The following is a 14,230-nucleotide window of genomic DNA, read 5'->3' as shown; positions in this document are numbered from 1 at the left end:
GGATCATGCATTACATTCATTTGTTATGTTTTCTTAGTCTCCTTTAATCAAGAGTAAGTCCCCAGTCTTTCTTTGTGTTTTATAACATTGATATTTGTTAAGAGTATGGGCTAATTATTTTATAGACTGGCTCTCAATTGGAGTTGGTTACATATTTCTGGTGAGTAGATTTAGATTATGTACCCTGGGCAGGAAAATTAGAGAAAGGATGTTGTATTCTACTTAGTGCAGCATATCAGGGAAGCCTGTGATGTCAGTGTGTTTCATTCTAATGATGCTAGTTTTGGTCTTTTGGTTAAGGTAGTTTCTGCCAAGTTTCTTCACTGTAAAGTTATAATTTTTCCTTTGTAATTGTAAGTACCTTGTAGGAAAATATTTTGAAAGTACATAAATACCCGGTGTAATCATCAGATTTTACCTACCAGTTTTAACTTCCATTGATGATTTTTGCCTGAAACAGTTATTATTATGATGGCTGCCAAATAGTGACTTTCTAATTCCATCATTTTTTCTACTTTTTTTTTTTAAATTTTGCTGTAAGTGAAAGTTTATAGCTCAAGTTAGTTTCTCATACAAAAATTTATGCACACATTGTTATGTGACCCTAGTGTTCTCTCTGTAATGTGACAGCATGCTCCTCCTTTCCACCCCTAATTTCCCGTGTACATTCAACCAGCTCCTGTCCCTTTCTGCCTTCTCATCATATATCTACTTGAACTAAGGAACACACTCTTCATGAGTATCATTTTATGTCTTATTAGACCAGTCTAATCTTTCTCTGAGGAGTTGGCTTTGGGAATGGTTTTAGTTATGGATTAACAGAGACTCAGGGGGCCATGTCTTCCTGGGTTCCTCCAGTCTCAGACCATCAAGTCTGGTCTTTTTACTAGAATTTGAGTTCTGCACCCCACTTTTCTCCTGCTCTGTCAGGGACTCTCTGTTGTGTTCCCTGTCAGGGTGGTCATTTGTTGTAGCCAGGCACCATCTAGTTCTGGTGTTGGGCTGACGGAATCTCTGATTTATGTGTCTCTTGGGTTCATATTTTCCTTGTATCTTTGGTGTTCTTCATTCTCCTTTGCTCCAGGTGGCTTGGGACCAATTGATGCATCTTAGATGGCTGCTTACTAGCTTATAAGACCCCAGGTGCCACTCATCAAAGTGGAATGTAGAACATTTTCTTTATAAAATTTGTTATGCCAATTGACCTAGATGTCCCCTGAATATACCACAATTTGTTTATCCATTCATCAGTTGTTGGGCATCTAGGTTGTTTCCATCGTTTTGCTATTGTAAACAGTCCTGCAACGAAGAAAACCAAAAAAGACAAGCCCAGTGCTGTCAAGTCGATTCCGACTTATAGCGACCCTATAGGACAGAGTAGAACTGCCCCATAGAGTTTCCAAGGAGGTTGCATATATCTATTCATGTGACAGCTCTTATTTCTCTAGGATATATTCCAAGGAGTGGGATTGGTGGATCGTATGGTAGTTCTATTTCTAGCTTTTTAAGGAAATGCCAAATTGATTTCCTTTCCCACCAGCAGTGTGTAAGTGTTCCAGTCTCTCTACAACCTCTCCAACATTTATTATTTTGTGTTTTTTGGATTAATACTAGCCTTTTTGGGCTAAGATGGTATCTCGTAGTTTTGGTTTGCGTTTCTGTAATGGCTAATGATCATGAGCATTTCTTCAGGTATCTGTTAGCCGCCCGAACATCTCCTTTGGTGAAGTGCCTGTTCATATTCTTTGCCCACTTTCTAATTGGGTTATTTGTCTTTTTGTTGTTAAGGTTTTACAACATCTTGTAGAGTTTAGCAATTAGACCCTGATCAGATACGTCATAGCCGAAATTTTTTTCCTAGTCTGTAGGTTGTGTTTGATGAACATAAGTGTTTGATTTTTAGGAGCTCCCAGTTACCTAGTTTTTCTTCTGGTGTTTGTACATTTTTTGTATTTCGTTTATGCCATGTATTAGGGCATAAATTTTTTTTTTCCCATGATCTTTACATTTTAGATTTAGATCTTTGATCCGTTTTAAGTTAGTTTTTATGCATGGTGTGAGGTATGGGTCTTGTTTCATTCTTTTGCAGATAGGTATGCAGTTATACCAGCACCATTTGTTAAAGAGACTGTGTTTTCCCCATTTAATGGACTTTGGGCCTTTGTCATATATCAGCTGCTCATAGGTGGATGTATTTATGTCTGGAGTCTCAATTCTGGTTTATTGGTCTATGTATCTGTTGTACCAGTGCCCAGCTGTTTTGACTACTGTGGTGCTATAATATGTTCTAAAATCAGGTAGTGTGAGGCCTCCCACTTTGTCCTTCTTCTTCAGTAGTGCTTTATTTATCCAGGGCCTCTTTTCCATATTTGTTTCTTCATCTCATTAAAAAATGCCTTTGGAATTTGGATCAGAATTGCATGGTATCTACAGATTGCTTTGGGTAGAACTGACATTTTTACAATGTGGAGTCTTTCAATCCATGAGCAAGGTGTGCTTTTCCACTTATGTAGGTCTCTTGGTATCTTGCAGTAGTGTCTTATAGTTTTCTTTGTATAGGTCTTCTATGTCTCTGGTTAGATACCTTCCTAAGTATTTTATTTTCTTGGGGGCTATTGTAAATGGTATTGATTTGATTTCCTCTTTCAAGTTCTGTTTTTTGGTATAGAGGAATCCAACTGATTTATGTATGTTTATCTTGTATCCTGATACTTCGCTGAAATCTTCTGTTAGTTTCATTAGTTTTCTTGTGGATTCTTTGCGGTTTTCTGTGTATAAGATCATATCATCTGCAAATAGAGATACTTTTACTTCTTCCTTACCAATTAGAATGCCCATTATTTCTTTTTCTAGCCTAATTGCTCCGGCTAGGACCTTCAGCTCAGTGTTGAATAGGAGTGGTGATAAAGGGCATCTTTGTCTGGTTCCCCTTCTCAAGGGGATGCTTTCAGACTTTCTCCGTTTAGGATGATGTTGGCTGTTGGCTTTGTATAAATGCCCTTTATTATATTGAGGAATTTCCCTTTTATTTCTATTTTGCTGAGAGTTTTTATCATGAATGGGTGGGTGTTGGGCTTTGTCAAATGCCTTTTCTGCATCAATTTGTAAGATCATGTGGTTCCTGTCTTTTATTTATATGATGGATTACACTGATCGTTTTTTTTAATGTTGAACCATCCCTGCATACCTGGTGTGAATCCCACTTGGTCATGGTGAATTATTTTTTTGATGTGTTGTTGAATTCTGTTGGCTAGAATTTTGTTGAGAACTTTTGTGTCTAAGTTCGTGAGGGATATAGGTTTGTAATTTCTTTTTTGTGGCATCTTTACCTGGTTTTGGTATCTGGGTTATTGTGGCTTCATAGAATGAGTTTTGGGAGTATTCCATCCTTTTCTATGCTCTGAAATACCTTTAGTAGTAGTGGTGTTAACTCTTCTCTGAAAGTTTGGTAGAACTCTGCAGTGAAGCTGTCCGGGCCAGGGTTTTTTTTTTGTTGGGAGTTTTTTGATTACCTTTTCAATCTCTTTTTTTTGTTATGGGTCTATTTAGTTTTTCGACTCCTGATTGTGTTAGTTTAGGTAGGTAGTGTTTTTCTAGGAATTTGTCCATTTATTCTAGGTTTTCCAATTTGTTAGAGTACAATTTTTCATAGTATTCTGTTACGATTCTTTTCATTTCAGTTGGGTGTGTTGTGATATTGCCCATCTCATTTCTTATTTAGGTTATTTGCTTCCTCTCGTGTTTTTCTTTTGTCAGTTTGGGCAGTGGTTTATCAATTTTGTTGATCTTTTCCAAGAACCAGCTTTTGGTCTTGTTAACTCTTTGGATTGTTTTTCTATTCTCTATTTCACTTAATTCTGCTCTAATTTTTGTTATTTGCTTCTTTTGCAGCTATTTCTTTGAGTCGTAGGGTTAGTGTTTTGATTTTGGCCATTTCTTCTTTTTGGATGTGTGCATTTATTGGTATAAATTGCCCTGTGAGCACTGCTTTTGCTGTGTCCCAAAGGTTCTGGTAGGATATGTTTTCATTTTTATTTGATTCTGTGAATTTCTTTATTCCATCCTTAATTCCTTCTATAACCCAGTAGTTTTTGAGCAAGGTGTCGCTCAGCTTCCATGTATTTGGTGTTTTTCCTTGCTTTTTCTGTTATTGATTTCTACTTTTATGGCTTTATGGTCAGAAAAGATGCTTTGTAATATTTCAATGCTTTGGAAACCCTGGTGCTATAATGTTTAAGAGCCACAACTGCTGACCAAAAGGTTGGTAGTTCGAATCCACCAGGTGCTCCTTGGAAATTCTTTGGGGGCAGTTCTCCTCTGTCCTGTGGGGTTGCTATGAGTCAAGATCAACTCGATGGCAATGAGTTTTGTTTTTTATTTGGTTTTGGATTCTGTTAAGGCTTCTTTATGGCCTAATATGTGTGGTCTATTCTGAAGAATGTTGAATGTCCGTTGGAAAAGAAAATACTTGGTTGCTGTTGGGTGGAATGTTCCGTATATGTCTATGAGATCAAGTTGGTTGATTGTGGCATTTACATCTTGTGTGTCTTTATTGAGCTTCTTTCTGGATGTTCTGTCCTTTACCGAAAGTGGTGTGTGGAATCTCCTACTTACTGGGGAGCTATCTGTATCTCCTTTCAATGCTGTTAGAGTTTGTTTTATGTATTTTGGAGCCCTGTTGTTGGGTATGTAAATATTTATTATAGTTATATCCTCCTGGTATATTGGCCCGTTAATCATTATATAGTGTCCTTCCTTATCCTTTCTGGTGGGTTTACTTAACGTCTATTTTGTCAGAGATTAATAATGCTGCTCCTGCTCTTTTTTGATTGTTGTTTGCTTGATACATTTTTTTCCATCCTTTGAGTTTTGATTTGTGTCTTTAAGTCTAAGGTGTGTCTATTGTAGGCAGCATGTAGACGGATCGTGTTTTTTAATTTATTCTGCCACACTGTGTTTCTTTATTGTTGCATTTAGTTCCTTTACATTCAGTGTGATTATTGATAGTTATGAGTTTAGTGCTATCATTTTGATGTCTTTTTTTTTGTGTGTTGTTGACATTTTCTTTGTTCCACTTAATTTTCTGTGCTGAGTCAATTTTCCTTATGTATTTTCTTTTCATCCTTTTCATTATTGATGATTTTGTATTTGCTGAGTCTTTTTCATTTTGATGTGTAGGATTGTTAGTTTCTTTTGTGGTCACCTTAATATTTACCTCTATTTTTCTAAGTTGAAACCAATCTTTTATTTCTTTACATCTCCTTGATTTCCTCTCCACATGAAAGATCTATGACTATATTATTTAGTCCCTCTTTTTTTTTTTTTTATAATGTTGTCATCTTTTACATATTGATGCCTCTGTTTCCCTATTTTCAGTGTTTTAGCTTTGATTTATTTGTGACTTCCCTATTTGATTTGATATCTGGTGGTTCTGTCCTGTATTCTAGTCTTGGGTTGTTATCTGATGTTATCTATTTTCTAACTGGTGGACTCCCTTTAGTATTTCTTGTAATTTTGGTTTGGTTTTTACAAATTCCTAAACTTCTGTTTATCTGAAAATGCCCTAATTTCACTATCATATTTGAGAGGCAGTTTTGCTGGATATATAATTCTTGCCTGGTAGTTTTTTTTCTTTCAAGGCTTTATGTATGTCATCCCATTGCCTTCTTGCCTGCATGATTTCTGCTAAGTAGTCTGAGCTTAGTCTTACTGACTCTCCTTTGTACATGACTTTTTGTTTATCCCTAGCTGCTCTTAAAATTCTCTCTTTATCTTTGGTTTTGGCCAGTTTGGTTATAATATGTCTTGGTGACTTTCTTTTTAGGATCTACCTTGTGTGTGGTTTGATGAGCTTCTTGGATAGATACCTTCTCATCTTTCACACTATCAGGGAAGTTTTCTGCCGACAAATCTTCAACAATTCTCTTTGTATTTTCTGTTACCACCACCCCCCGCCGCCTCCTTGGTATTCCAGTCACTCGTGGGTTATTCCTCTAAGTCCAACATAATTCTTAGGGTTCTTCATTTTTTAAAATTCATTTATCTGATTTTTCCTCAAGTGAGTTTGTCTCAAGTGCTTTATCTTCAGTCTCACTAATTCTGACTTCCATTGCCTCAATTCTGGTCCTGTGACTTTCTACTGAGTTGTCTAATTCTGAAATTTTATTGTTAATCTTCTGTATTTCAGTTTGCTGTCTCTATGTGGATTCTTGCAGCCTGTTAACTTTGTCAGTGTAGTCTTGTATATCCTTCTGAAGTTCCTCTGTTGTGTCTGTGTGTTCCTTAACTTGTTCTGCATTTTGCCTGATTTCCTTCCTGATCTCTTGTAGAGCTCTGTATATTAATGTTTTGAATTCTACCTCTGGTAATTCCAGTAAGCTCTCTTCCTTTGGAAGGTTTCTTGATTCTTTGTTTTGGGCACTTGCTGAAGCCATCATGGTCTGCCTCTTTATATGATTTGATATTGACTTTTGTCTCCGAGCCATCAGTAAGTTATAGTTATATATTTTATGTTTGCTTACTGTGTCCTAGCTTCTTGTTTTGTTTTAATATGCCCAAATAGGCTGGTTGTGTGAGCTACTTTAATTATTGGCATCTTCGAAGCTGTCACGTCCTGTCTCCAGGTGGTTAAAGCAGTTACTAGGTATGTGAGCTCAGAAGTCCATTTACTTTTCTTGTATGGATTCAGGTCAGGTGTCCAGGTAGTTGGTCACCAAGTTTGTGGTCCAGGCTCTCACCTACAGCCCTAGACAGGCAGGGGTAATTGGAGTAGCACAGGTATCTGGCTGTAGTAGAGGGTCATGTGCTGAGGAGGGCAGGGGGCCGATGGCTGGCCCTGAGTGTCTGGAAGGAAAGCGTGTCCCTGTTCCCTAGAGCACATAGGTGGGTGAGTTTTGCAGCCAGACTATGGGTACCCAGTGCTATTGGCTGTGAGGACTGGGAGGCACTACTTATTCTTGGATCCCTGTTGTGGGTGGTATGGGTGGAGCTACCAGTCCTCAGGCTCCTTATATGGGTAGGTGAGGACCCTGCTTAATGGGCAGAGTGGTGTCAGATGTCATGAATCTGCCACTGTACCTTACAGCTGATATGCTTCAGGTATATACCCTGTTGTGCTATGCTAATGAGGGTCTACGCTGTGGAAATGGGCCTACACAGGTCTGTGCAGGGGTGAAAGGCATTCAAAGTCTGTGGGCCCATTATGCCTGTGCCTAGGCAAAGGCTCCATGCCTGCCCTGAGTTCCGGGCTTAGGGGAGTTGGCAGATTATTTTTTCCTGTTTGTTAATTTGTTCCCTCTCCAAAGCTGGAAAAATGGCTCCTACTTCCAGATGAGGGGACTCAGCAATTCCTGAAGCTAGCCTCAGACCTGGTTTAGAATGGGGAGGGGGCGGGTTCTTCCCAAAAGGGGTGTTTTCATCTTTCATCTTCTGTACTCAGTAGATGGATGCTGGACATCCATATCTCTTTATATCTTTATTTTCCTCATATTTTCTTTTTTTTTCACTATATGGGAGATTTCCTCAACTTTATTTTCTGTATCTCTAGCTTTTGAGTTCTTCGGTAGTGCAAATAGTTAAGTGCTTGACTACTAAACTGAAAGTTTGGTGGTTCAAGCCCCCTCAGAGGTGCCTCAGAAGAAAGGCCTGGCGATCTGCTTCCAGAAGGTCACACCCTTGCAAACAGTATGGAGTGCATTTCTGCTTTGTACTGTATGGGGTCCCCATGAGTCAGGATTGACCCAGTGGTAGCTGGTTTGGTTTTAATTTGATCTTTGGCCATGCCTTTCATCTCAAATCATTGAGCTTTTTTATTATTGCAATATTTTAAATTCTGGAAACTCTGGAGAGTTGTCATATTTCTTGTGATGTTTATTGTAACATGTGTTCTGTTCTGCATCTCAGTTTGTAGTTTCTAGGCTAAGAAACTTCTCCAGGCCCACTTTCTGCAGAGAGCAGTTCTTAGGAATTGCTGATGGCAAGCCTGTAGCCATCAGCTGCTGTATCTGGAGACTGACTACAGCTCTTTGATCCATTGATCTCTTTGTTAACTCCAAATGTGCATTGTGGAGCTTCTCAGATGTTCCCTTGGGAAGATCTGATTTATCTTTGGTATCGGGGCTATGTTGTTTTGATCCTTTTGTCTGTCTAATTGCATCTGCTATTTGGATTCTCAAAATTTCTACTCTGTTGATGGCACTCTTTCCTGTTTTTTATTGTTGTTATGATCTTTTTCTTTTCTTAATGGTACCTTTTCTCTTCATTTCACTGGGATTTGGGGAAGAAAGGGAGGTAGATGAGCATACTCAGTCCATCAACTTGAAGTAGAGGTATAAATCATGATGTTTTAAACTTAAAAAACTAAAACCAAAACAAAGCAATAACAAAAAACAAGATGATGCCGTCTCTGTCTTCCCCTTCTGTCTTTTCCTTTCCCAGTCTAGGATCCGTTAAGTGGAAGGAGAGACATCCTTGTTGATAGAGATCAGGTTTATAGATTATTTTAAAATTAAGAATATACTATTATCTAGAACAGAATTTCAAAGGAAACATGTTCAAAATTTATATCCTGGTTTTAAAAATTCGTTTTGAACATTGGATTATTTTATTTCTTGGAAAATGCTTACTTTCTTCTGATGAGAATATATCAAAATTTATTATCAGAGATGCACATTCATATGTTTTCCTTTAAACTGTTTTTGATGAGTCACTTTTTTTCCAATAGTGTACTTTTCCCAACACTGGTGCCCGTATTATGATGTTCATTGGTGGTCCAGCCACTCAGGGGCCTGGAATGGTGGTTGGAGATGAGTTGAAGACACCTATAAGATCCTGGCATGACATTGAAAAAGACAATGCCAAATATGTAAAAAAGGGAACTAAGGTAATTTTAGTTTGTCTTTTTGCCTTGTTAGAAAGCAAATACTTATTTGATAGAAGAGTAAGAATATAAATATTTAAGGATAGAAGTAGTGATATTGTGAAGGCTGATACCATAGCTGTTATTTACATTTGCAGAAATATCCTCTCCTCTTTCTTGGTAACTTAAATTACGTTTTGCTTGTTTTAAACATGTGGAAACATAATAGTAGATACCGATAGACATTTACTATAAATTACTCCTGAGGGAAAACTTGTGTGCTTTTTTTAATGTTCGTGTTAAAGAATGTCTTTCTCTTCAGATGTGTGTTTTGTCCATAGTGTGAATAGTCCATCCGTTTCTCCTGAGTTGTGTTCTCTTCTTGTAAACTCTTTTGTGTTTTATTGTGCAAGTAGATTTTCATAAATGTTGATTTCGGACTCTCTTGTATTAATTTTGCTCACTGATACCCACATTATTATTTCTTACAAATTCTCTGTGGTTCATAATTTTTAATATAGTTGTACTGTATTATCTCATATTTCTTTTTGGTAGTCATTATTTGTTATACTTTCTAAAGTAATTAATGACAGATATTTTCTATCACTATTAGTGGATGCTTTTTACTGCCAACTAATTTTTCTTGGTTGGATCTTTAAATTTGCTTACTTTACTACTTTTGTTGTTGTCCATTTTCAGAGGTTTTTGTTACTTGGTTGTGGTTTTAGCCAGGAAAAAGAATTCTGTGTTATTCTATTGTATTTGTACAGCTGTAGCAAGATGTTCAGGCTATGCCTATTTCAAGTTTAGCTTAATTTAGGGGTTTACCTCTTAGAAAGAATGGCATGTAAGGAAAAGAATGTGAAAATGTCAGACTTGCAGAAGTTATTATACCATTTTGTTAGACATTATAGGAAATTAAATGACAATAAGTTGTATTTAAATTTTAGTGAATTTTTTTCATTCTTAGATAATTTTGAAATGTTAATGGAGAAAAGATTAATAGGATGATTACATTTGTATGTTACTTTGATTTAATTTTTAAAAATCTCTTGTAGCATTTTGAAGCATTGGCTAATAGAGCTGCTACGACTGGTCATGTTATTGATATCTATGCATGTGCATTAGACCAGACAGGCCTCCTAGAGATGAAATGCTGCCCCAACCTTACTGGGTATGTATTTAATTTTTACAATTATAAACCATATAGCAACAATACTAACAGTTTTGGGGAAAAGAAACCAGTTAACCGTCTTACTACCTCAAGGCAACAACTGTTACCAGTTTTTGATATGATTTTCCATAGAGTTCCTCACTTTAAAAATTTTCCTAAAATACAGTTATAAAAAAGCAAATTCTATTTGAGAAGATCATTTTACTATCCTGCAGTCATTTTTTTATTTTATTTTTTAGCAGCTGAATTGAGATATCACTCACATTCCGTAAAATTTATCCATTTAAATTGAACAATTCAGTGATTTTTTAATATATTCACAGGTTGATCAACCATCACTACAGTTAAAAAAAATTATTGATCTTATTGTTCTTGAGAATATACACAGTAAAACATGAACCATTTCAACAGTTTCTACATCTATCATTTAGTGACGCTGATTACATTCTTTGAGTTGTACAACCATTCTCACGCTTTTTCTGAGTTGTTCCTCCCCATTAACATAAATTCGCTGCCCCCTAAGGTTCCTGTCTAATCTTTTGAGTTGCTGTCATCAACTCGATCCTGTATAGATAGTTCTTAAAAGAACATAATGCTCAAGGCAGACCTTTTAACTAGGTAAGCTAAATTATCATTTGGTTTTATGAAGAGTTCAGGGGATATTTTTGGTTGAAGGTTTAAAGATTATCTCAGGGCAATAGTTAGTTGCGGGGATTCTTCTAACCTTCATGGCTCTGGGTCTGGATTCCATGATAATTTGAATCCTTCTGTTTTGCATTTTTATTTGTGTTTTATTTTTACTTGATCAGAATTCTTCTATGAATTCATTTGAATCTTTGATCAAAATGTTCAGTAATGGTAGCTGGCGCTATCCTGTTCTTCTAGTTTCATGGCGAAGGAGGCAGTTGTTCATGGAGGCAATTAGCCTGCATTCCATAGCCTGCTCCTCTTCCTGACTGTCCTTCTTCCTCTGTTGTTACGTGAAAAGAGACCAGTTGTTGTCAGCACTACTATTTAATTTTAGTACATTTCCGTACTTCAAAAGGAAATTTTGTGTCAATTAGCCATCACTCCTCCTTGCTCCTCCCTTCCTTCCCCTGCTCCCCTCAGCCCTAGGCATTTACTAATCTTCCTGTCTAGATATGCCTGTTCTTAACATTTCATATAAATAGAATCATAAAATATTTTGTCTTTTGTGGCTGGCTTTTTTAACTCAGTATAATGTTTCCAAGGTTCATTCATGTTGTAGGATATACCAATATTTCATTTCTTTTTATTGCTTTATAAAAAATTAGCAAAGAGTTCAACTTCATTCAGTAACATTCCATTGTATGGATAACACTACATTCTGTTTATCCATTCATTTTTTTATGGACATTTATGTTTCCACTTTTTGGCTGTTATGAGTAATGATGCTTTGAACATTCATGTGCAAGTTTTTGTGTGGATGTATGTTTATGTTTCTTTTAGGTATCTGTCTAGGAGAGGGAAACCTTAGTTTTTGCTGTTAAGGCCTTCAAATGAAGCCCATCCACATTATTGAGGGTACTCTCCTTTACTTAAAGTCAATTGATTATAAATGTTAATCACATTTACAAAATACCTTCTCAGCAACATCTAGACTAGTGTTTGACCTAACAAGTGGGCACTGTAGCCTAGTTGTGTTGGCACATAAAATAAACCATCACAGGCCTATAACTCAGTTTTTAATTTTGAAGACTTTTGTCTTATTTCAAATAACTCTTTATTTGCAAGATCTTTATATTCTTATTTCTCGAGTAGAGATTGAGAAACCTAACTTTTAGGGAAGTATATTAAAACAGAGAAGCAAGCGATTCAACTTTGATTTTATTGTATTTAAAATGTGTTGGTAACTTTTACTTTGCTGGTTTTAACACGTATACCTGTATCATTGACATTGTTTTTTGTTTTTTCCATGTAGAGGGTACATGGTAATGGGTGATTCTTTCAACACGTCCTTATTCAAACAAACTTTTCAAAGAGTCTTTACCAAAGATATGCATGGACAGTTTAAAATGGGCTTTGGTGGTACACTAGAAATAAAGGTAAGAATGAAAACCTCACATGTGTGGTATGTGTTACCAAGAGAGAAAATTGTGGGTTTGACCATAATTTTAATGCATCATTAATCAAATTCAATGTATGTTTTAAAAATAGTGGCTATTTTATGTTGAAACCTAGAGTTAGAGATTTTGTTCACCAGAAATACGTGTCATCATTAAATGTATAGTTAAACTTTATAGTTGAACATTTCAAAAAATTGTTAGAAGATATATAGGTAAAGTTTTCTTGAACTCTATTTTTTTTTTATATAGAGTTAAATTTTTAAGTCTTTCATCTTTTTTAATGCTGAATTTTTTACGTTAATGCTAGTTTTATTGTTAATGGCAGGAACTGGTATCTAAGTTAAGATGAACCTGTTTTATGCCATTTGGATAATTAGTAATTGTTGTATGGTTGGTCACTTGTTGACATACAATTCTGTTATTCATTTCAAATTTAGATTTAAAAAACACAAATGTTTAGTGTTACTTACAAGTGTGTTAGAGCACATGGGGTTGGTTTGAGTTGGAATTGGCTCATCAGCAACTAACAACAGTAGTACATTGACTTTGGTTTTTCATTAAATAATCTTTATCAGTCTTGTTCATTTTATTGAATGCTTGCTGTATGTTTGATGCTGTGTTAGGACATTGTAGAGATTTCAAGGGACATCTAAGGCATGGGTCTTGTTCTGGAGAAACTTAGTCTTTATGGAAAGACAAGATTAACACATGTGAAAGAATGAAATAGCAATAGATTACAAAAGTGCTGTATATGTTAGGAGAAGAAAAATGAATGCAGGCAGGAGAAGTAGACAATTTATCCCTGAGGAAGTATGACTTAGCCTGAGCTTTAAAGATGGCAGAATTTAAGTTGGTTGAGGAGAATGCATTTCATTCAGGAACCTAGCATGAGCAGAGGCATAGAAATAAGAGTCAGCATGATGGTATATTTAGGAAAACTGCCGCATGAGTGGTTGGTTTCTTTTGAAATGTATGGGAAATAGGTTAATCTGGGTTGGGTATAGTTTGGAGCTGCACGTACAGGCTGAAGAAGCCATTGTAGGTTAATGAAGACTACTGTCTTGAGTAAGATTAGTCTGGCAGTGATATTCAGGATAGGTGAGGAGAAAATTCTGAATAAGAAAGCTGCGGTTGGCTTTCTAATTTTTTTTTAGATAGAAGGTAATGATAGCTTAGATTTTGGTAGCAGTGGAGACTGGAAAGAGACCAATTTTGCTGACAGATTTTCTATGGCAGGAAAAATAGAAGATAACATCTTGAGTGTTTTTTGTATTAGGACATGTTAATTTTAGGTATGGTATGAGTTTCAGTTGAGGGTGAGGGTCCAAGTAGAGATCTCCTATGGGCTGCTGGAAAAAATAGGATTAAAATTAGGTCAGGGCTAGAGTTTAAATTTGAGAGTTACCAGCATAGAGTGTTCACTGACTGATTTTTTTTAAATATTAGTGTGTATATTTTAATAGACTATTTTTTAAAGCAGTTATAGGTTTACAATGAAGTTATGCAGAAAGTACAGAGATTTCCTATGTCTCCTCCTTCCCCTAACGTTTAAGCAAACCAAAGTGTACGATTTTCTTGTTTTACAGACCTCAAGGGAAATAAAGATTTCAGGAGCTATTGGCCCCTGTGTATCTCTCAATTCTAAAGGACCCTGTGTGTCTGAGAATGTAAGTTACGTTTATTCCATTTAGAAAATACAGTTCATTCTCAGGGCAAAACCGAAAGAGACTTGAGTTGGCAGCCTATAGTATTCCTTTCAAAATTATAATATAGGCCAAGTTTTTCAGTAGAATGTGGTTTGGCTTCTAGTGGTGTAACTCTGTTTGTAGTTGCTCTTTTCTTGTACCCTCTTTTCCCATCCACTCCTAAATTAAAACTTTTTTTTACTGTCACCAGTCTTCTAATATTTATGCCTAAGCTATTCCTTGCTCCAGTGTACCTTAAAAAAAAAAAAAAAGAGCTGGAAATTTGCACACTTGTGGAAGTCAGAATTAATTCCAAATTTGTTACCAGAATTTCCAACAGAGTAGCTAGATTAGCCATGTTTCAGTTTCAGTTCCTTTACTTTTCTTTATCCCATGTACTGGAGGTACAATACACATTAAAATTTTA

The 14,230-nt window shown here is 36.1% G+C and overlaps 1 protein-coding gene across 1 annotated transcript in view; it reads left to right on the top strand.

The window, feature by feature from the left end:
• The window catches only part of SEC23A (SEC23 homolog A, COPII coat complex component), a 64,909-nt gene that overhangs the window by 19,110 nt on the left and 31,569 nt on the right, over positions 1-14,230 (top strand). The window contains exons 8-11 of the mRNA XM_003408467.4: positions 8,723-8,881; positions 9,916-10,031; positions 11,974-12,097; positions 13,705-13,785. Coding sequence (XP_003408515.1) covers positions 8,723-8,881; positions 9,916-10,031; positions 11,974-12,097; positions 13,705-13,785 — 480 coding nt within the window. The remainder of the gene's footprint in view (positions 1-8,722; positions 8,882-9,915; positions 10,032-11,973; positions 12,098-13,704; positions 13,786-14,230) is intronic.

The sequence above is a fragment of the Loxodonta africana genome, chromosome 10, assembly GCF_030014295.1.
Source record: "Loxodonta africana isolate mLoxAfr1 chromosome 10, mLoxAfr1.hap2, whole genome shotgun sequence".
Classification (NCBI taxonomy): domain Eukaryota; kingdom Metazoa; phylum Chordata; class Mammalia; order Proboscidea; family Elephantidae; genus Loxodonta; species Loxodonta africana.
This window is presented reverse-complemented; position numbering and strand designations above follow the sequence as displayed.